The sequence below is a fragment of the Manacus candei genome, unplaced genomic scaffold (genome assembly GCF_025592945.1).
Source record: "Manacus candei isolate 608988 ecotype Guabito, Panama unplaced genomic scaffold, ASM2559294v1 h1tg000035l, whole genome shotgun sequence".
NCBI lineage: Eukaryota > Metazoa > Chordata > Aves > Passeriformes > Pipridae > Manacus > Manacus candei.
In genome coordinates this window covers 7,928,881-7,951,587 of record NW_026138083.1, presented here as the reverse complement: position 1 = coordinate 7,951,587, position 22,707 = coordinate 7,928,881, and the positions used below count along the sequence as shown (strand labels likewise).

The window sequence follows — 22,707 nt, the reverse complement described above, 5'->3', positions numbered from 1 at the left end:
GAGGGTCCTGATATTTTCCCAGTCTTGCCAGGCGGAAGAGCAACATCAAGCTCACCCTCCCTAGACCTGTGGGCTCCTGACATGGTTCTGCCCTCTTACGTATCAGAGCAGAGATAACACATTTACAGGAAAGTGAGGACACTGCATTTCTGCTGAGAGGATAATGGAGTATGGTCCTGCCACCAACCTCCTGAACCCAGGGCCGCATGGATGGAAGTCTTTCCATTTTTTACCGCTTTTGTCTGCTCACTCACGACCTCTACCACTTGGTCGGGTTTGGCTGCACCTTGCACCGTCGCACTTTCTGCCTCCGCAGATTCTTCAGCACACCTCCGAGATTTAGCGTGCAGATCCTTGAAGAGTGACACTCCAAGTCTTGCAGACCATTACCGTGTCTTTTCCACACTCAAGGCAAGGCTAGACTCGTCCTCCTATCCAAAGAGAAAGATCTTCATGAACCAGAGAATGGCGGTGCCTGCCTGAAGGGGAAAAGAGTATTCAGGGGACGACGGCTCAGAACTTAAGGACACACATTGTAGCTGACTGCAGTATGCCCAGACTTGCGCTGCGCTGCGCTACGCTGTGTATGTCACTTGACACCCAGACATTCTGTCACAAGCCTGTGCTCTCTGTAGGACTGAAACGCCCTGCTTTCATAGGGGCCCTATTTTGCTCGGCTGTAAAAACAGCTACCCCATTTTTGTATTTCTGAGAAAATCCCCTGAGAGCTCCAAGGACGACGGTGTCAATGAATCCGTGTCCGCCAGGGTGCAGCAATACAGCGCCGCTTCCCCAGCACTGGACCCGGAGAGCCAGAGGACCGTCCAACGACGGTCTGCCGACACCGAGAGCCGCCCCACTGGCGCACGCAGCTCTCCGGACCCTTTAGCAGCGCGTGCCAGGAGCTCGGGGCTGTGGCCCGGCAGCTGCCGGTAGAAATGGATAAAATCATGGATTCGTAGGTTGCCGTGTGAGCATTTGATGGTGATTTCACTGCCCTCGGTGGTCTCTGCCAACGGGTCTTGCTGCTCCTGGGCTCTGCCTGCAGACACTGGCGGGGAGATAAAGAAGAAAGCCGTCAGAATTGCTTTTTGCGCTGGATGTTGTTTCCCAGAAGAAAGGGCACAGAAACAATCAGGAACACACGGAGAAGAATTTTAAGAGGATGTCAAGGTGAGCAGTAGTGGAAGTGTCCATGAGTATTAGCTGGAGAGATGAGTGCGGGAAGAGAGGTGGATTGGCGGAGTCACTGAAGAATGGAAAGCTGCGGGACTGAGCAAGGCAAAGAGAGAAAGAAAAGTAGTAAAGGGGAAGGATGGATCGTAGGAGTTCTCTGAAGGACAGAGAGTAAAGTAAGGAAAGGAGAACGGCTCGAAAAAGGGAGGGTTTTTCCGAGGGAGTGCTTTACGAAGCAGAGGGAGGGACAGACGGGAGGATAGATCGGAGACTGAGCTCTGTGAAGAACCTGCCACGTACGACGGTAACATCGAGGGACTTGCACCGCCATCCCAGACCTGCTCACCGAGCAGAAGCGCGGCCAGCACCGCCAGCCCCGCTCCACGCCAGAGCCTCATCCGCCGATCCGCCGCCCGGTCTCTAGTTGCCCCCGCCAGCCCCGGCTCTCTGCTTCGGTCGGGCCGCCTCCTCTCCACCTCCTCTCCCTCCTCTACCTTCATCTCCTTCCCCTGCCATCGTCAACCAACTCCGCCCTGAGGCTGAGCCCGGTCTCCGCGTCTCTCGGGCTCTCATCGGGTGCTGGCTGGATGCGGAGGGCAGGCGAGAGCGGCGGCAGAGGAGCGGCGGTCGAGGTTCTGCACCGTGGAGGCGGCTGGGGCAGGCTGTGTGTCAAGGGGGCGGTTTCGTATGGGGGAGCTCAAGAGTGACAGACCATGATCTTTTTTCATCGCCATCATCTCTTCCCTCTCATCCCTGCTTTGCTGGCACGTGGAGACTTCTGACTTGTCCTCTGGGGCACGGGTTATTAAGAATGGTCCAGGTGCATGCGTTTCAGACCATCCCTCCCGGCTCAGCAGCCCGGGCTCAGCCTCTCCTGGCATGTCCCTGGGAGCATCCTTGCTGGCAGCAGAAGCAATTCTACTGGCCAGACAAACCACTTGGGGTTTAGTCAGGGTTTTGTGCACCAGTGCTACGGCGAGGGAGAAGCACCTTTGCCAGAGAAAGCTCCAGAGAAAGCTCGCACGTGGCATGTCATCTCCCTCCTGCTTTAAACTCATGCAGTCTCCGTGAGGAGAGCGCTGCTGTGTTTCTCCTCCTGCTCAGAGGACCAGGCAACAGTCTGTCACACCTGAACTTTGTATGTTGGAGCCAGCACATCTGCTGCAGGTTGAGGGGCACTCAGAGGCAGAGTAGAAAAGTTCGGTTTTTTCCCATATTTTTCATCGCCGTAAATTCTGAGGGTTCCTTTCTCCCTGAAAACACACAACACTGATCCTGCAAACAGAGAGCCCTGAATATGTTGACAGCCTGGGGAAAACTGGAAGTCGTGCCAGAGGCAGCCTGGAGGCAGAATGCAACGCATTATTAAAGCTAGTGAGAGGAGAGCTTGATAGACCTGTGCCAGCCTCGAAAGGATCTGCTGATTTTTTTAGAAAGGCAGAAAAATTGCATTGCAGAGACAGTCGAGATATCCTGTGGTGGCAGCGGGTGGATGGGCACCCGGCAGTGGTGGATGAGAAGAACAGGGAGAGGAAGAGAGGATGAAGGGAAGAGCAGAGACGGAGAAGAGATCTGAAGTTTCTCTTCCTTCTTATTTCCTTCAAGAAGTAAGATCATCTGGAGCGAACACATGCAAGACAGCAAACACGGCATTTTGCAACGTTTTCCCTCTATTCAGTGGTATTTCCGCACAGGGTCCTGAAAACCCTGTTGAGTGTTTTCTGGGAGGAGGAAGAAGGATAGAGTGATGAAATGCCGGGATTTAGACAGAAGGTTTCCTAGGCAGAGAGACAGACGAAGTTCATGCTGAGCCCAACCTGCGTGTTTGCTGAGAGGGTCAGAAATGACCTCCCTGTCCCGAGAAAACAGAGCTACCAGAAACGACTCTCTTGGGGGAGCAACGGAAGAAGGAGGGCAGAGAAATGAACTCTTCTTTCAGTGCCTGAAAGGCTCTCTTTGGGTTTCTCCCTCCGCCAGCAGGAGCCTCTGTGGCTTCCTCAGCCGATGGCATTCTGAGCATTACCTGACTCTGGAGGTCACGGGCAGGGGTTTTTCCCGTTCAGCTCGCAGTGCAGTCCTCCCCTCCCCAGCTGCAATCACCTGCTCTGCTGCACACCCGCTGCTGGGATTTTGGGAGCTCCGGGGCTTCTTTTCTGCTGCACCTTTCACATCTTCCCGTGCTGTCCTCAACTCTCTGGGCTGCTTGCCGTTTCCTCGGGGAACACGTACCTCCTCCACATCTGTGGCTTCTCCCCTGTACCTCTTCATCTGCCTGGGACGACTGCCTCTCTCCCCAGTTCCCCAGGAAGGGGAGAGAAACCCTGCTGCGCAACAACCCAGGGTCTCTGACTCTGCCTTGCTCTGCTGGGAAAATGCACAGTGTGAGAGAGGAAGGTGGCTCCAGCAGGGCTGCTGGATGTCCCAGCCCCAGCGATGGCAAGGACAGCAGATTCCCTAGGGAAAGTGATGAGTGATGAGCGGGGAACAGGATCACGACTCCGGCAGGTGATCCTCAAGGACACGCAGGGAGCACACGGGGCACCCACCAGAGTGCTGCCTGCGAGAGGTGGGGCTGGGAGAGCCTTAGCCCACCCATCTGAAAGGGTAGCTGAAGGGCTGAGGGCTTGGCAGATGGAAACACTCACTCTAAGCCCCTTCTCTAGATCAACTCCAGAGCGATCTCAGACACCCCTCACACCACAGGAAACATATTGTTCAATTTGGTTACGTCTGACATGGGGTTTCCTCCACAAAATATTTATGAGGATGTGAAAAAGGATGGAATGATGAAAATGGTAAGAGTAAGATCATTCCAGTGGAAACGCTGCACCTCCTCCAGGTGTAACAGGAGATTTCGAAGAAGGTGGAGGGTCCTGATATTTTCCCAGTCTTGCCAGGCGGAAGAGCAACATCAAGCTCACCCTCCCTAGACCTGTGGGCTCCTGACATGGTTCTGCCCTCTTACGTATCAGAGCAGAGATAACACATTTACAGGAAAGTGAGGACACTGCATTTCTGCTGAGAGGATAATGGAGTATGGTCCTGCCACCAACCTCCTGAACCCAGGGCCGCATGGATGGAAGTCTTTCCATTTTTTACCGCTTTTGTCTGCTCACTCACGACCTCCACCACTTGGTCGGGCTTGGCTGCACCTCGCTCCGTCGCACTTTCTGCCTCCGCAGATTCTTCAGCACACCTCCGAGATTTAGCGTGCCGATCCTTGAAGAATGACACTCCAAGTCTTGCAGACCATTACCGTGTCTTTTTCACACTCAAGGCAAGGCTAGACTCGTCCTCCTATCCAAAGAGAAAGATCTTCATGAACCAGAGAATAGCGGTGCCTGCCTGAAGGGGAAAAGAGTATTCAGGGGACGACGGCTCAGAACTTAAGGACACACATTGTAGCTGACTGCAGTATGCCCAGACTTGCGCTGCGCTACGCTGTGTATGTCACTTGACACCCAGACATTCTGTCACAAGCCTGTGCTCTCTGTAGGACTGAAACGCCCTGCTTTCATAGGGGCCCTATTTTGCTCGGCTGTAAAAACAGCTACCCCATTTTTGTATTTCTGAGAAAATCCCCTGAGAGCTCCAAGGACGACGGTGTCAATGAATCCGTGTCCGCCAGGGTGCAGCAATACAGCGCCGCTTCCCCAGCACTGGACCCGGAGAGCCAGAGGACCGTCCAACGACGGTCTGCCGACACCGAGAGCCGCCCCACTGGCGCACGCAGCTCTCCGGACCCTTTAGCAGCGCGTGCCAGGAGCTCGGGGCTGTGGCCCGGCAGCTGCCGGTAGAAATGGATAAAATCATGGATTCGTAGGTTGGCGTGTGAGCATTTGATGGTGATTTCACTGCCCTCGGTGGTCACTGCCAACGGGTCTTGCTGCTCCTGGGCTCTGCCTGCAGACACTGGCGGGGGGAGATAAAGAAGAAAGCCGTCAGAATTGCTTTTTGCGCTGGATGTTGTTTCCCAGAAGAAAGGGCACAGAAACAATCAGGAACACACGGAGAAGAATTTTAAGAGGATGTCAAGGTGAGCAGTAGTGGAAGTGTCCATGAGTATTAGCTGGAGAGATGAGTGCGGGAAGAGAGGTGGATTGGCGGAGTCACTGAAGAATGGAAAGCTGCGGGACTGAGCAAGGCAAAGAGAGAAAGAAAAGTAGTAAAGGGGAAGGATGGATCGTAGGAGTTCTCTGAAGGACAGAGAGTAAAGTAAGGAAAGGAGAACGGCTCGAAAAAGGGAGGGTTTTTCCGAGGGAGTGCTTTACGAAGCAGAGGGAGGGACAGACGGGAGGATAGATCGGAGACTGAGCTCTGTGAAGAACCTGCCACGTACGACGGTAACATCGAGGGACTTGCACCGCCATCCCAGACCTGCTCACCGAGCAGAAGCGCGGCCAGCACCGCCAGCCCCGCTCCACGCCAGAGCCGCGTCCGCCGATCCGCCGCCCGGTCTCTAGTTGCCCCCGCCAGCCCCGGCTCTCTGCTTCGGTCGGGCCGCCTCCTCTCCACCTCCTCTCCCTCTTCTACCTTCATCTCCTTCCCCTGCCCTCGTCAACCAACTCCACCCTGAGGCTGAGCCCGGTCTCCGCGTCTCTCGGGCTCTCATCGGGTGCTGGCTGGATGCGGAGGGCAGGCGAGAGCGGCGGCAGAGGAGCGGCGGTCGAGGTTCTGCACCGTGGAGGCGGCTGGGGTAGGCTGTGTGTCAAGGGGGCGGTTTCGTATGGGGGAGCTCAAGAGTGACAGACCATGATCTTTTTTCATCGCCATCATCTCTTCCCTCTCATCCCTGCTTTGCTGGCACGTGGAGACTTCTGACTTGTCCTCTGGGGCACGGGTTATTAAGAATGGTCCAGGTGCATGCGTTTCAGACCATCCCTCCCGGCTCAGCAGCCCGGGCTCAGCCTCTCCTGGCATGTCCCCGGGAGCATCCTTGCTGGCAGCAGAAGCAATTCTACTGGCCAGACAAACCACTTGGGGTTTAGTCAGGGTTTTGTGCACCAGTGCTACGGCGAGGGAGAAGCACCTTCGCCAGAGAAAGCTCCAGAGAAAGCTCGCACGTGGCATGTCATCTCCCTCCTGCTTTGAACTCATGCAGTCTCCGTGAGGAGAGCGCTGCTGTGTTTCTCCTCCTGCTCAGAGGACCAGGCAACAGTCTGTCACACCTGAACTTTGTATGTTGGAGCCAGCACATCTGCTGCAGGTTGAGGGGCACTCAGAGGCAGAGTAGAAAAGTTCGGTTTTTTCCCATATTTTTCATCGCCGTAAATTCTGAGGGTTCCTTTCTCCCTGAAAACACACAACACTGATCCTGCAAACAGAGAGCCCGGAATATGTTGACAACCTGGGGAAAACTGGAAGTCGTGCCAGAGGCAGCCTGGAGGCAGAATGCAACGCATTATTAAAGCTAGTGAGAGGAGAGCTTGATAGACCTGTGCCAGCCTCGAAAGGATCTGCTGATTTTTTTAGAAAGGCAGAAAAATTGCATTGCAGAGACAGTCGAGATATCCTGTGGTGGCAGCGGGTGGATGGGCACGCGGCAGTGGTGGATGATAAGAACAGGGAGAGGTAGAGGGGATTGATATAGGAGGCTAGGCCCCAAAGAGTTAACTGAGAGATTTGGGTCTGCAAACAAGTTGATTTCTTCCTGCAAACATGCTACCAATATTCAAAACGATCTGTACCCGTTCTGTTCTACTTACTGGACCAAAGCTTAAGGGAATAGTACAAGAACATGTAATTGACTTAGAAGCAATGAATTAGAAGTATAACAGGATCAGGTAGACATTTGAATAGGAGAAATAGGCCTGGAGCCAGGGCCTTTTCCAAGCTTCAGTGAGCGGGTCAAGAACAATGGAAAGGAAGAAGGGTCAAGCTGAGGAAGATGAGTTAGAGACCCCTGCCCTATGGATGAAGACCGGAACTACCCCTCGAAATGGGGTGCCAAGAGAAGCACCACTCTGAACTCCGCCTATACTCCGCCTATTTTTAATATGTATTGATAGATGTTGTAATCGTTTGAATATGCATTTAATCACATCTGAAAATTGTATAAAAGTCCTGATTTTCTGAGGAGCTGGTGATCAAGATTTTCCAGCAATAGCTGGCTTCCTCCCAGCGCTGCTCAAAAGATCAAAAGTCTCTGGGCAGTTTGTCTGACCGGTTTTACGGATTCATTTGGCGACCGCGGCAGCACACCTTCTCCACCCGGCTGTGGAGACCCTCGGAGGACGGGACCCCCGTGGGCGCCCTTGGGTAAGTCTTTTTTTACCCGAAGGGGCTCCCTCCTTCTCTTGCGGGGGCTGGGCAAGAACGCTGCCTATTGATAGAAGGTATTTATATCTGGTTTCTGTTTTTGTTTATTCTGGTTCTGGTTATTGGAAACCCATAAGTTGAAAGTGGGACGCCGTCTCTCTCAGGGGATACGGGAGAGAACGCTCTTCCTGGGGAATAACCCCTCTGGGCTGGTATGTTCTAGTTTTGTCTGTACTTGTCCTGATAGTGTTTACATCAAGGAAAGCAAAGCACCTACGTTTCTTTTGGTTGTTCTTTTGTCTATGTTTATTATGTACTCTTGGAAAATAGCAATTGTTATAGCAGTTTGTGTGTGCTATATTGCTCTGCTAATTTTCTGTTTTCTTGCTTTGTGCTGTCGGCAATCTTGAATTCCTGAGATCTCTGTCCATCCTAAACCAATCATAGAAACATCCTGTTAAATCTGTATGGGAGGGGGGTCTGAGAAATTGACTGTGAATTTACCACATAGTTTAAAACCCAGAATTAAGATCTGTCCATTTTGTAATTGTTCATTGTATGTGCGTGTTTTATGTAACAACTGTTTTAAGTACATTTTAGGACCCAGATCCTCCCAGGAAATAAGGTTAGGTTGGACTTTAAATTTGTATTGTGTTAGATGTGGAAATAATAAAACTCTAGAGGAAACTAGGTGTGTCCGGTATTATTATTGTAGGATTCACAGGCCAGTGCCTTTTTCAGTACGCCCAGAAGTTTAATATCTGGTTTGGACTTTGTGTTTTGAGCATATAGATTTGTTATAAAAGTGGGCGTTCGGTGGTTAACAGCAGTATTTTGTGGATTTATGTGGATATATAGGCTCGCTGTGAGAGCCAGGTGTATTTGTGGTCTAAGGGTGACATCTTGTGGATTTTTGTATTAGTGCAAGTTGGTCATAAGAACTAGTGGTTTTAGAAGCTGGATATAAAGCTAGTAATTTTAGGAAAACCTTTGCTGAAAAGCAATATTAAGGTTTGGTGGTTGAATATTGTGTAGAATATAGTAGTTGTGGTTGTTAGCATATCTCAGATCTCATTCCCTGTTTTCATAATGGGAATTGGTGGAAGTAAGGAGATAAATTCTAAGACCCCCGTGGGATGTATATTAATTCATTGGAAAGAATTAGGAGGAACTCCTGGGGGCAATTTGAGCAAAAAGACCTTTTTAAAATACTGCCAGAATTGGTGGCCTTTGTATACTTTAGATGATGGTGAAAAATGGCCTCCACAGGGGAGCATTAATTACAATACCATTTTACAACTTATGTTATTTCTCCGTAGAGAGCAAAAGTGGGATGAAGTCATGTATGCCGACATGTTTTTCACGCTAAGGAATAAACCAGAGTGGCAGAAAAGTTGTGGAATTAATCTAGCCCCCCAGGACCCTCTTGTGTTGGCATTAGAAAGAAATCAGAAAAATACTAGGCCGAAAAAGCATTGCTGTGATGCCTGTAGCATAGGTCAGAGGTGTCTTAAGCTGGGAAAGAGAGAGAGTGATGGAGATAGTATCTTAGACCCTCAGGAATTGCACTCAGCTTGTTTTGGAGGACCGGAGCCATCTAGGCAAGGACCAGGTAGCCCACAGGAATCGGGATTAGGAGCAGATGATTCTAGGAGTATAGCTGACAGCATAGGTGACCACGAGGAAGGGATAAGTAGCACTCATCGTGGGCAGGCTTCGGCACAAAGTGGTAGAAGAAGGAGTGGGATCAAGACAAGGGCTCAAACAGCAGGGGCTGGTCATATGTTAGTGCCTCTGTGTCAGGTAATAGCACCTACAGGCACTCAGACAAAAGTGAAAGTACCCTTTTTGGCTAGTGATTTGAACAGCTGGAGAGAGGAAGTTAAGAGCTTCAGAGAAAATCCTGAGAAAGTGGCTAAGAGATTTGAATTAATTGCAAAGAATCAAGAAATAGACTGGAATGATATTGATTTGATGTTATCAGAATTGACAGAAACAGAGAAAGACCTGGTAATAAAAACAGCTAGACGAGAGGTAATGAGCCAGATTGCCACGGGAGCTCTAACAGGGGATGTAGATCAAATTTTTCCATTGCAACAACCTAACTGGGATCCAAATAATTCAGAACACAATAAAATGTTGACAAAATATAGAGATTTGATTAAGGTGGGATTACAAAATGCTATCCCTAAGGCAGTGAATTGGGCAGCCTTGTATGATGTAAGGCAGGGACGAAATGAAACCCCCACAGAGTTTTTAGACAGACTAAGGGCTGCTATGAGAAAATATACTACCATAGATCCATCATCAGAAGAAGGTAAACTACATTTAGTGGGGTTATTGATGGGACAAAGCAATCCTGATATTAGAAAAAGATTGCAGAAAATAGAACACCCTGCCAATAAAGATTTAGAGGTTTTGATGAATGAAGCCTGGAAAGTGTATAACAACAGAGGAAAGAAGGAAGATAGAAGGTTTACAAGAGCAATGATTGCAGTTTTAACACAGAACCCGGTAACAGCTGGACGATATTACAGGGGTCGTGGCCGGGGACAGGCAACACGGGGAAGGGGAGGTCCACCCCTTAAACAAACAGAGACAGGTCACAATCAATGTGCTTATTGCAAGCAGGAGGGACACTGGAAAAGAGAGTGCCCTACGAGGGCAAATAGAAATTCAGGGGGGGCTGTCATAGCCCACCAAGACAGTGATTGACGGGGACCGGCTGGTTTTTCCCTGGCAGACCCGCTGGTTACAATTCGGCTAGGGGAAGAAGAAAAACTGGATTTTTTGATCGACACTGGAGCAACATTTTCAGTTTTAAATCAGGAATTGATACCTAAAACTGATGATTATGTAAAGGTTATTGGTGCCACTGGCCAATCAGAAAAATCTTTCTTTTTAAAACCTTTAAAATTTAAAACTGGGAAACAAATGGGATTGCATCAGTTTCTGTACTTACCAAGTTCACCTAAACCCTTATTGGGTAGGGATTTATTAGAAAACTTGGGAGCTGAAATAAAATTTAAACAAGGTAAAATTGAATTCAAGGTAAAAGAAGAACAATTGCTGGCAGCCCTGAGTTTAACTGTGAGCTGCATGGAACCAAAGCCAAACAATCAAGATATTGATCAGATTACAAACCAAGTGTACCCCCTAGTATGGGCCACTGACACCCCGGGTAAGTCAAAATGGGCAACTCCTATTCAAATAGAACTACAACCAGTAGCTAAGCCAGTAGCAAAGAAACAATATCCACTGAGGCTAGAGGACAGAAAGGGAATTGAGCCAATAATTGAAAATTTTTTGAAATTAGGACTGTTGATAGAGTGTGAATCAGATTTTAACACTCCGATTCTTCCGGTGAAGAAACCGAATGGAACCTACAGGTTAGTACAAGATCTGAGAGCAGTAAATCAAATAACCAAAACTATACATCCTGTTGTAGCAAATCCTTATACACTTTTGACTAAATTAAGGGACAATTTGATTTGGTTTACAGTGTTGGATCTAAAAGATGCCTTTTTCTGTCTACCCCTAGCACAGGAAAGCCAAAAGATTTTTGCCTTTGAATGGGAGTCTGTTAATAAAGGGAGAAAAATGCAAATTACCTGGACGGTCTTGCCTCAAGGTTTTAAGAATAGCCCCACACTTTTTGGTAATGAACTAACCAGAGAGCTAGAATTATGGCAACAGCCACTGGGAGAGGGTGTACTTCTGCAATATGTTGATGATCTCCTGATTTCAACAGAAACAAAAGAGGACTGTATCCAGTGGACAATATCTCTCTTAAACTTTTTGGGTTTAAGTGGTTATCGAGTTTCTCAACAGAAAGCCCAGTTGGTCCAAGAGAAAGTCGTCTACCTGGGATATGAAGTATCGGGAGGACAATGATCTCTGGGAACGGCGAGGAAAGAAGCCATCTGCCAGACACCCAGACCAGAAACAGCGAGGAGCCTCCGAGCCTTTCTGGGAATGACAGGTTGGTGTCACTTTTGGATATATCAGTACGGGATACTTGCCAAACCTTTGTATGATCTGCTGAAAGTGAACAAAGATCACTTAGCCTGGACCCCTGAAGCAGACAAAACCTTCAAGACACTGAAGCGAGAACTCATGAGGGCTCTGGCATTGGGTTTACCTGATGTAACGAAGCCCTTCTGGTTGTTTTCGCACGAGCGTCAAGGGATGGCTTTAGGAGTCTTGGCTCAACAACTGGGACCGCATAGAAGAGCAGTGGCTTACTTCTCCAAACAATTGGATGAGGTAAGCAAAGGATGGCCTACCTGTCTAAGGGCAGTTGCAGCAGTGATTGTAAACATAGAAGAAGCCAGAAAGTTTACTATGGGACAGAAAATGACTGTGTTAGTATCCCATACTGTATCTGCAGTGCTAGAACAGAAAGGGAACCATTGGCTGTCACCTTCTAGGTTCCTGAAGTATCAGGCAATCCTAGCTGAATCAGATGATGTGACCATTCAGGTGACTAACATTGTCAACCCAGCTTCATTCCTAGAAGGAAAAGCCTCAGCAGAGCCTGTTGTACACGACTGCTTGGAAACCATTGAAGCAGTGTACTCCAGTCGCCCAGACCTCAAAGAAGAACCCCTCCAGGATGCAGATGACTGGTTTTCAGATGGCAGCAGTTTCGTGAAACAGGGCACCAGGATGGCTGGTTATGCAGTAACCACAACGGAACAGGTAATCGAATCCAACCCTTTACCTGCAGGAACCTCAGCTCAGAAAGCAGAACTGATAGCTCTTACCCGAGCTCTTGAACTAGCAAAGGGAAAGCGAATCAACATTTGGACTGACTCTAAATATGCCTTTACTGTTGTACATGCCCACGGAGAGATCTGGAAGGAAAGAGGACTATTGACCACACAAGGAAAAGCTGTAAAACATGCTAAGGAGATCCTGTGATTGCTAGAAGCCGTCCAACTCCCATTACAGGTGGCTATAATGCATTGCAGGGGACACCTGAAAGGCAACACCGTTCCAGAGAGAGGAAACAGAAAAGCCGATGCAGAAGCCAAATTAGCTGCTGCAAGAGGTACTGAACAACCAATAGCAGCTCTAGTCCCGGAGGGATTAGACACAGATCAACAGGTAGAGTATCAGGAAACTGATCATCAGTGGATATGTAAAAATGGAGGTAAGCTGTTACAAAATGGATGGGGTCAATTGAAGACAGGCCAATTAGTATTACCAGAAAAATTAATATGGCAATTTGTGAAAACAGGACATGATAAGACTCACTGGGAGTGGATCCACTCTATCAACACTTAAAGACTAGAGTAGCAGGACCAAATTTATTTACTACAATAAAACAAGTCACATCTCGATGTGAACTATGCCTGAAAAACAATCCAAACACCAAACTTAAAATTAATCTAGGAGCAATAAAAAGAGGAAGCTTTCCTGGTCAGATTTGGCAAATTGATTTTTCTGAACTTCCAAGAAAAGGGGGGTATCGTTATCTCTTAGTTTTGACTGACACATTTTCTGGTTGGCCAGAGGCGTTCCCATGTAGAACAAATAAGTCAAGAGAAGTGGTTAAAATCCTATTAAATGAAATTATACCAAGATTTGGAGTGCCTAAGAGCATATCTTCAGATAGGAGCTCACACTTTTGTGCAGAGGTGGTACAAGCAGTAAGTAAAGCTTTGAAAATTGATTGGCAATTGCACACGCCTTACAGGTCCCAAGCAAGTGGGCAAGTAGAGAAAATGAATCATCTCATTAAACAACAAATTGCTAAAATATGTCAAGAAACAAATTTACATTGGTATCAAGCTTTACCTATTGCTTTAATCAGATTAAGGGTCAAACCGAGATCAAAAGAAAAATTGAGCCCATTTGAGATCTTATTCGGTAGACCCTACATGATGCAAACTGTGAACAGTGAAGCTGTAGATCAAATTGGTAATCAGTATGTGTATGATTATGTTATGGCTGTGGGGAAACAATTACAGAACAATGCCACAGTAGTGTTAGAACATCAACCCAAGTAACCTGATTGTAAGTTACATCCATTCAACCCTGGTGATTGGGTATATGTTAGAAATCTTTCAGGAGATCCACTGCGAGAGAAGTGGGATGGACCCTTCCAGGTGTCGATGACCACCTTCACAGCGATCCGGGTGAAAGAGAAACCCACGTGGATCCACTACTCTCGAGTCAAGAGGGTTCCGGAGGAAACATGGACGTCGGGAGAAGAATCATCTACTGTCAAACCTCCTCAGTGCTGATCTTTGGACTGATAAGTATAGTGGTGTTTGATCAAACCCTTGCCCGAGAGTCATTATGGTCCCTAGCCTATAATGAGAGCTCTGGTCTGCAATTATTTATAGACCCAGAAATTATCCCTCATCCAAACAAACTGAATGAGTATAATCCATCTGTCATAGTCCTTCAGAGATCGAGAGTATTAGATAATTGGGAACACCCTGGTTATTCTTACACTGCAAGTACTTTAATAGGGAAAATTGTAGAACAAACCCGAATTGGATGTAGAGTATATAAGCCACCTTCACGGATTGATTGGTCACCCAAAATTGAAGTTACTGTGCGAGATGCAGTACATGAAGAACTTAGATACCCATATGATTTTGGAAGTGCAGTTAGTGGACATACATGTGATTCTGATCACTGTTGGCACACTTTTACTCTAAACGAATCAATTTCTGGATTATGTATGTGGTTACTTAACGAAGGAAATATAACCAGGAGATTTATAATTAATGCCTCGTCAAGTATCCCGACTACTAAACCCCCTACCACTACCACTGTTAACACCACAACAACCACCACCACCACGGCTCCTCCTCCTCCAAACTGTGGTAACATCCATAATTTAACTTTTGATGGACCATATGTAATTAGACACTCAAATGAGCAAAAGCTGTTGTTAGATCCCACATACTCACTGAAAAGAGTTAGAATAAACCTTCAGGTAAACATATCAACTATACAAAAAGATTGTCAACCCTATATACAACTAACCCTTAAAGGCTGGCGTGCATGGATGGAGGCCAGATCCCCCCATACCAGGATTGGGAGAGATCTAACTGGATGGTTCGGTACAGGATTAGGTGTATTAAACACCATAGATCAAGAAGTATTGGTGAATAAACTGAGTGCTGTCACATCTGATCTAGGAAAACTCAAAGTCCCTTTAAGATCATCTTTGCTCACCTTGGCGGAAACACAATCATTAGCAGTTAAATTGTTAACTTTAGTAGCTAATCACACTACAAAGGATTTCACCAAACTCGTTGACTATACTGGTACCATCAATAAAAGATTTGCACTTGCAGTACAATGTCTCCAAACCCAACAATGGGTACAGTCTGTAGCTGCAGGAATATTAAGAGAAGGAACTTCAGGAATATTACCACAAGAAGTAAGAGAAATAATAGCTAGAAACAGTTCCACTACACAATTTGAGAGAGATTATCAAGCGTGGTGGCAGCTAGTAAATTTCACGTACAACCCTGAACATGAACAAATTGAAGCTTATGTACTCACTATTAGTGCAGCTAAAGAAAAGACCATCTTTCCTATCCTGACATTAGGAGCCATACATCAGAATGTAATTGTTAGACCAATAGACCATAATGCCTGGGCAAGCTACGATCACACCAAGAAAAAGTGGCAATCAGTCAGTACTGAGGCATGTACTCCTAAAGGACAATTGGGGTATATCTGTGAAAATGCTGTAGTAGAAAATGAAGATTTATGCTTAGATACTGAGAATAGTTTGTGTACCTTTGAGATGCTTCCCCATGCTAAAGCCCAATCACAAGTTTACTACGTGGGAAATGGGTGTGCATGTGTTAGGACCTTTTGTGCTAATTTTACCATAGATGCTTGCCATGAAATTACGAATGGTACCAATTTTTGTGTATGTAATTTTACTCGAATCACAGGCTGTGACTTTGATTATACTGTTCCAGTGACTACTAGACAATTGATTGAAGCTGATTATATAATGTATCATGATGTACCAAAATTACAAATAGGAATGAACATTAATCTTTTTAAAGCAATGCTTAAACATCCTGACATAGAAAAACTAGTCCAGGAAGTAAACAGAACGACTAAACGAATGCTCTGGCAGGTGGAACATGACACTGAAAATATAAAAACTGTCTTAACCAAAGTGGAAAAAGTGGGAGAACATCACTGGTGGGATATCTTTACTGGATACTCCCCCACGGCATCACAAGTGTTCCACTACTTAATACATCCAATACTGGTTTTAGGAGCTAGCATGATTATACTGTTGATCGTAATTATTTGGCTATGGTACAAATTAAGCATCATGGTTAGAAAGATGCAGATAATGTGGGCTGTGATGCACACCTACCAAAATCCATTAGAGCTTGACAAAGGAATTCGTAAATTCTAAACAGAAAGGGGGGAATGATATAGGAGGCTAGGCCCCAAAGAGTTAACTGAGAGATTTGGGTCTGCAAACAAGTTGATTTCGTCCTGCAAACATGCTACCAATATTCAAAACGATCTGTACCCGTTCTGTTCTACTTACTGGACCTAAGCTTAAAGGAATAGTACAAGAACATGTAATAGACTTAGAAGCAATGAATTAGAAGTATAACAGGATCAGGTAGACATTTGAATAGGAGAAATAGGCCTGGAGCCAGGGCCTTTTCCAAGCTTCAGTGAGCGGGTCAAGAACAATGGAAAGGAAGAAGGGTCAAGCTGAGGAAGATGAGTTAGAGACCCCTGCCCTATGGATGAAGACCGGAACTACCCCTCGAAATGGGGTGCCAAGAGAAGCACCACTCTGAACTCCGCCTATACTCCGCCTATTTTTAATATGTATTGATAGATGTTGTAATCGTTTGAATATGCATTTAATCACATCTGAAAATTGTATAAAAGTCCTGATTTTCTGAGGAGACGGTGATCAAGATTTTCCAGCAATAGATGGCTTCCTCCCAGCGCTGCTAATAAATACCTTTGCTGCTCAAAAGATCAAAAGTCTCTGGGCAGTTTGTCCGACCGGTTTTACGGATTCAGGATGAAGGGAAGAGCAGAGACAGAGAAGAGATCTGAAGTTTCTCTTCCTTCTTATTTCCTTACAGAAGTAAGATCATCTGGAGTGAACACATGCAAGACAGCAAACACGGCATTTGCAACGTTTTCCCTCTATTCAGTGGTATTTCCGCACAGGGGCCTGAAAACCCTGTTGAGTGTTTTCTGGGAGGAGGAAGAAGGATAGAGTGATGAAATGCCGGGATTTAGACAGAAGGTTTCCTAGGCAGAGAGCGAGGACGAGACAGACGAAGTTCATGCTGAGCCCAACCTGCGTGTTTGCTGAGAGGGTCAGAAATGACCTCCCTGTCCCGAGAAAACAGAGCTGCCAGAAACGACTCTCTTGGGGGAGCAAAGGAAGAAGGAGGGCAGAGAAATGAACTCTTCTTTCAGTGCCTGAAAGGCTCTCTTTGGGTTTCTACCTGCGCCAGCAGGAGCCCCTGTGGCTCCCTCAGCCGATGGCATTCTGAGCATTACCTGACTCTGGAGCACCAGTCATGGGCAGGGGCTTTTCCCGTTCAGCTTGCAGTGCAGTCCTCCCCTCCCCAGCTGCAATCACCTGCTCTGCTGCACACCCGCTGCTGGGATTTTGGGAGCTCCGGGGCTTCTTTTCTGCTGCACCTTTCACATCTTCCCGTGCTGTCCTCAACTCTCTGGGCTGCTTGCCGTTTCCTCGGGGAACACGTGCCTCCTCCACATCTGTGGCTTCTCCCCTGTACCTCTTCATCTGCCTGGGACGACTGCCTCTCTCCCCAGTTCCCCAGGAAGGGGAGAGAAACCCTGCTGGGCAACAGCCCAGGGTCTCTGACTCTGCCTTGCTCTGCTGGGAAAATGCACAGTGTGAGAGAGGAAGGTGGCTCCAGCAGGGCTGCTGGATGTCCCAGCCCCAGCGATGGCAAGGACAGCAGATTCCCTAGGGAAGTGATGAGTGATGAGCGGGGAACAGGATCACGACTCCGGTAGGTGATCCTCAAGGACACGCAGGGAGCACACGGGGCACCCACCAGAGTGCTGCCTGCGAGAGGTGGGGCTGGGAGAGCCTTAGCCCACCCATCTGAAAGGGTAGCTGAAGGGCTGAGGGCTTGGCAGATGGAAACACTCACTCTATGCCCCTTCTCTAGATCAACTCCAGAGCGATCTCAGACACCCATCATAACACAGGAAAAATATTGTTCAATTTGGTTACGTCTAACATGAGGTTTCCTCCACAAAATATTTATGAGGATGTGAAAAAGGATGGAATGATGGTAAGAGTAAGATCATTCCAGTGGAAATGCTGCACCTCCTCCAGGTGTAACAGGAGATTTCGAGGAAGGTGGAGGGTCCTGATATTTTCCCAGTCTTCCCAGGCGGAAGAGCAACATCAAGCTCACCCTTCCTAGACCTGTGGGCTCCTGACATGGTTCTGCCCTCTTACGTATCAGAGCAGAGATAACACATTTACAGGAAAGTGAGGACACTGCATTTCTGCTGAGAGGATAATGGAGTATGGTCCTGCCACCAACCTCCTGAACCCAGGGCCGCATGGATGGAAGTCTTTCCTTTTTTTACCGCTTTTGTCTGCTCACTCACGACCTCTACCACTTGGTCGGGCTTGGCTGCACCTCGCTCCGTCGCACTTTCTGCCTCCGCAGATTCTTCAGCACACCTCCGAGATTTAGCGTGCAGATCCTTGAAGAGTGACACTCCAAGTCTTGCAGACCATTACCGTGTCTTTTCCACACTCAAGACAAGGCTAGACACGTCCTCCTATCCAAAGAGAAAGATCTTCATGAACCAGAGAATGGTGGTGCCTGCCTGAAGGGGAAAAGAGTATTCAGGGGACGACGGCTCAGGAGAACTTAAGGACACACATTGCAGCTGACTGCAGTATGCCCAGACTTGCGCTGCGCTACGCTGTGTATGTCACTTGACACCCAGACATTCTGTCACAAGCCTGTGCTCTCTGTAGGACTGAAACGCCCTGCTTTCATAGGGGCCCTATTTTGCTCGGCTGTAAAAACAGCTACCACATTTTTGTATTTCTGAGAAAATCCCCTGAGATTTCCAAAGACGACCGTGTCAATGAATCCGTGTCCGCCAGGGTGCAGCAATACAGCGCCGCTTCCCCAGCACTGGACCCCGAGAGCCAGAGGACCGTCCAACGACGGTCTGCCGACACCGAGAGCCGCCCCACTGGCGCACGCAGCTCTCCGGACCCTTTAGCAGCGCGTGCCAGGAGCTCAGGGCTGTGGCCCGGCAGCTGCCGGTAGAAATGGATAAAATCATGGATTCGTAGGTTGGCGTGTGAGCATTTGATGGTGATTTCACTGCCCTCGGTGGTCTCTGCCAACGGGTCCTGCTGCACCTGGGCTCTGCCTGCAGACACTGGCGGGGAGATAAAGAAGAAAGCCGTCAGAATTGCTTTTTGCGCTGGATGTTGTTTCCCAGAAGAAAGGGCACAGAAACAATCAGGAACACACGGAGAAGAATTTTAAGAGGATGTCAAGGTGAGCAGTAGTGGAAGTGTCCATAAGTATTAGCTGGAGAGATGAGTGCGGGAAGAGAGGTGGATTGGCGGAGTCACTGAAGAATGGAAAGCTGCGGGACTGAGCAAGGCAAAGAGAGAAAGAAAAGTAGTAAAGGGGAAGGACGGATGGCAGGAGTTCTCTGAAGGACAGAGAGTAAAGTAAGGAAAGAAGAACGGCTCGAAAAAGGGAGGATTTTTCCGAGGGAGTGCTTTACGAAGCAGAGGGAGAGACAGACGGGAGGATAGATCGGAGACTGAGCTCTGTGAAGAACCTGCCAGGCAGGACGGCAACATCGAGGGACCTGCACCGCCATCCCAGACCTGCTCACCGAGCAGAACCGCGGCCAGCACAGCCAGCCCCGCTCCACGCCAGAGCCGCATCCGCCGATCCGCCGCCCGGTCTCTAGTTGCCCCCGCCAGCCCCGGCTCTCTGCTTCGGTCGGGCCGCCTCCTCTCCACCTCCTCTCCCTCCTCTACCTTCATCTCCTTCCCCTGCCCTCGTCAACCAACTCCGCCCTGAGGCTGAGCCGGGCCTCCGCGTCTCTCGGGCTCTCATCGGGTGCTGGCTGGATGCGGAGGGCAGGCGAGAGCGGCGGCAGAGGAGCGGCGGTCGAGGTTCTGCACCGCGGAGGCGGCTGGGACAGGCTGTGTGTCAAGGGGGCGGTTTCGTATCGGGGAGCTCAAGATTGACAGGCCATGATCTTTTTTCATCACCATCATCTCTTCCCTCTCATCCCTGCTTTGCTGGCACGTGGAGACTTCTGAATTGTCCTCTAGGGCACGGGTTATTAAGAATGGTCCAGGTGCATGCGTTTCAGACCATCCCTCCCGGCTCAGCAGCCCGGGCTTAGCCTCTCCTGGCATGTCCCCGGGAGCATCCTTGCTGGCAGCAGAAGCAATTCTACTGGCCAGACAAACCACTTGGGGTTTAGTCAGGGGCTGTGACACCAGTGCCACGGCGAGGGAGAAGCACCTTCGCCAGAGAAAGCTCCAGAGAAAGCTCGCACGTGGCATGTCATCTCCCTCCTGCTTTGAACTCATGCAGTCTCCGTGAGGAGAGCGCTGCTGTGTTTCTCCTCCTGCTCAGAGGACCAGGCAACAGTCTGTCACACCTGAACTTTGTATGTTGGAGCCAGCACATCTGCTGCAGTTTGAGGGGCACTCAGAGGCAGAGTAGAAAAGTTCGTTCTCTTTCCCATATTTTTCATCGCCGTAAATTCTGAGGGTTCCTTTCTCCCTGAAAACACACAACACTGATCCTGCAAACAGAGAGCCCTGAATATGTTGACAGCCTGGGGAAAACTGGAAGTCATGCCAGAGGCAGCCTGGAGGCAGAATGCAACGCATTATTAAAGCTAGTGAGAGGAGAACTTGATAGACCTATGCCAGCCTCGAAAGGATCTACTGATTTTTTTAGAAAGGTAGAAAAATTGCATTGCAGAGACAGTCGAGATATCCTGTGGTGGCAGCGGGTGGATGGGCACGCGGCAGTGGTGGATGAGAAGAACAGGGAAAGGAAGAGAGGATGAAGGGAAGAGCAGAGACAGAGAAGAGATCTGAAGTTTCTCTTCCTTCTTATTTCCTTCAAGAAGTAAGATCATCTGGAGTGAACACATGCAAGACAGCAAACACGGCATTTGCAACGTTTTCCCTCTATTCAGTGGTATTTCCGCACAGGGGCCTGAAAACCCTGTTGAGTGTTTTCTGGGAGGAGGAAGAAGGATAGAGTGATGAAATGCCGGGATTTAGACAGAAGGTTTCCTAGGCAGAGAGCGAGGACGAGACAGACGAAGTTCATGCTGAGCCCAACCTGCGTGTTTGCTGAGAGGGTCAGAAATGACCTCCCTGTCCTGAGAAAACAGAGCTGCCAGAAACGACTCTCTTGGGGGAGCAAAGGAAGAAGGAGGGCAGAGAAATGAACTCTTCTTTCAGTGCCTGAAAGGCTCTCTTTGGGTTTCTACCTGCGCCAGCAGGAGCCCCTGTGGCTCCCTCAGCCGATGGCATTCTGAGCATTACCTGACTCTGGAGCACCAGTCATGGGCAGGGGCTTTTCCCGTTCAGCTTGCAGTGCAGTCCTCCCCTCCCCAGCTGCAATCACCTGCTCTGCTGCACACCCGCTGCTGGGATTTTGGGAGCTCCGGGGCTTCTTTTCTGCTGCACCTTTCACATCTTCCCGTGCTGTCCTCAACTCTCTGGGCTGCTTGCCATTTCCTCGGGGAACACGTGCCTCCTCCACATCTGTGGCTTCTCCCCTGTCCCTCTTCATCTGCCTGGGACGACTGCCTCTCTCCCCAGTTCCCCAGGAAGGGGAGAGAAACCCTGCTGGGCAACAGCCCAGGGTCTCTGACTCTGCCTTGCTCTGCTGGGAAAATGCACAGTGTGAGAGAGGAAGGTGGCTCCAGCAGGGCTGCTGGATGTCCCAGCCCCAGCGATGGCAAGGACAGCATATTCTCTAGGGAAGTGATGAGTGATGAGCGGGGAACAGGATCACGACTCCGGTAGGTTATCCTCAAGGACACGCAGGGAGCACATGGGGCACCCACCAGAGTGCTGCCTGCGAGAGGTGGGGCTGGGAGAGCCTTAGCCCCCCCCATCTGAAAGGGTAGCTGAAGGGCTGAGGGCTTGGCAGATGGAAACACTTACTCTAAGCCCCTTCTCTAGATCAACTCCAGAGCGATCTCAGACACCCATCATACCACAGGAAACATATTGTTCAATTTGGTTACGTCTAACATGGGGCTTTACAATGCCCTTGGTGTCTCTTATTTTGAAATACAATTTTAAAGATTGTTAAAACTTCATCTCCCTCTCCTTGAAAGAAATGCTGGCATTAGGAGAGCCTAAACCATTTCTTAATGTTCCTTTGAGTTAATGCAGTTGTAAACTTCATTATTCTGCTTGCAGTTTTCCTTTTAGGTATCATTTTGTTGGTTGTCTTGAGGTACAGTAATTAAATACAAATTGTCTAAATCCCTTGAGAACAATATCTCAAGTGTATTGAACCACTTGGTTGGCTCAACAACAGCTCTGATGTATTTGCTCCGATTACAACAGTACTTCTTTCCATGCCTGTATATCACTGGAATTGTGTTCAGTTCTCAGCAAAGCTGAAGTCTTGATGACTGACTGTATTTTTGCACAAATATACTTATACAGCAGGAAAGATGTGTAACTGTGTGTCTGTGACTACTAAAGACATTGCTGGAATATCTTGCCTTCAGTGTGTTCACCACTTCCCTGAACCTCCTAGAAAGTAAATTAAAAAGTTTTAGTATGTTTTGGGGCAGTTGACTGGAGCCATATGAATTTGGCACTTTTTTGGACACAGTCCTAAAGTTCAGCAGGGGAATCATTCTTGTGTGGCTGCAAATAGGCATTCAAATACACTCCAGCTGTTTTTATGACTTTTCAGAAGGACTCTGTGGATGTAGTGTGCTCTACAATACCCATACCGGGTTTTTTGACTCAGGCTCACACGCCCCTCTTGTTGTGATGAGGCTCCTCTTAAAGAAAAAACTGCTGAGGGAAACCAAATCCTGTGGTGCCTGGGTCTTGCCATTTCTGCACCGAGTTGTGCGTGGCCTCAGCCCCTCCCTCCAACCCTGAGCCCTCCTGCTCCCACCATGTTGGGGCTGTGTTGGGTGGGAAAGCTGTTGCCCTCAGGGCCAGGAGACAGGTGAGCCAGTCTGGAAGCCATGGGCCAG

The 22,707-nt window shown here is 48.6% G+C and overlaps 1 protein-coding gene and 2 gene segments (V, D, J or C); 1 reads left to right on the top strand and 2 right to left on the bottom strand.

Moving 5' to 3' along the window:
- Positions 1–637: 637 nt before the first annotated feature.
- On the bottom strand, positions 638–1,574 carry LOC127473275 (T cell receptor alpha variable 4-like). The segment is given in 2 exon segments: positions 638–1,051; positions 1,523–1,574. Coding segments are annotated over 2 exon segments (414 nt in total).
- Positions 1,575–12,215: 10,641 nt separating this feature from the next.
- Positions 12,216–18,295, top strand: LOC127473298 (uncharacterized). The gene is made up of 3 exons (XM_051792722.1): positions 12,216–12,589; positions 13,499–14,417; positions 18,129–18,295. Exons 1-3 carry the CDS (start codon positions 12,584–12,586, stop codon positions 18,293–18,295), a joined length of 1,092 nt encoding a protein of 363 aa, XP_051648682.1. The 5' UTR covers positions 12,216–12,583.
- Positions 18,296–18,499: 204 nt separating this feature from the next.
- LOC127473297 (T cell receptor alpha variable 4-like) lies at positions 18,500–19,384 on the bottom strand. The segment is given in 2 exon segments: positions 18,500–18,861; positions 19,333–19,384. Coding segments are annotated over 2 exon segments (414 nt in total).
- Between the last annotated feature and the right edge of the window lie 3,323 nt (positions 19,385–22,707).

Bases quoted from the DNA above. Each gene is read 5' to 3' on its own strand.
- LOC127473298 (XM_051792722.1), top strand. The intron at 14,418-18,128 runs GTCAACCCTATA...CTGCCTCCGCAG, and splicing joins ATCAACTATACAAAAAGATT to ATTCTTCAGCACACCTCCGA.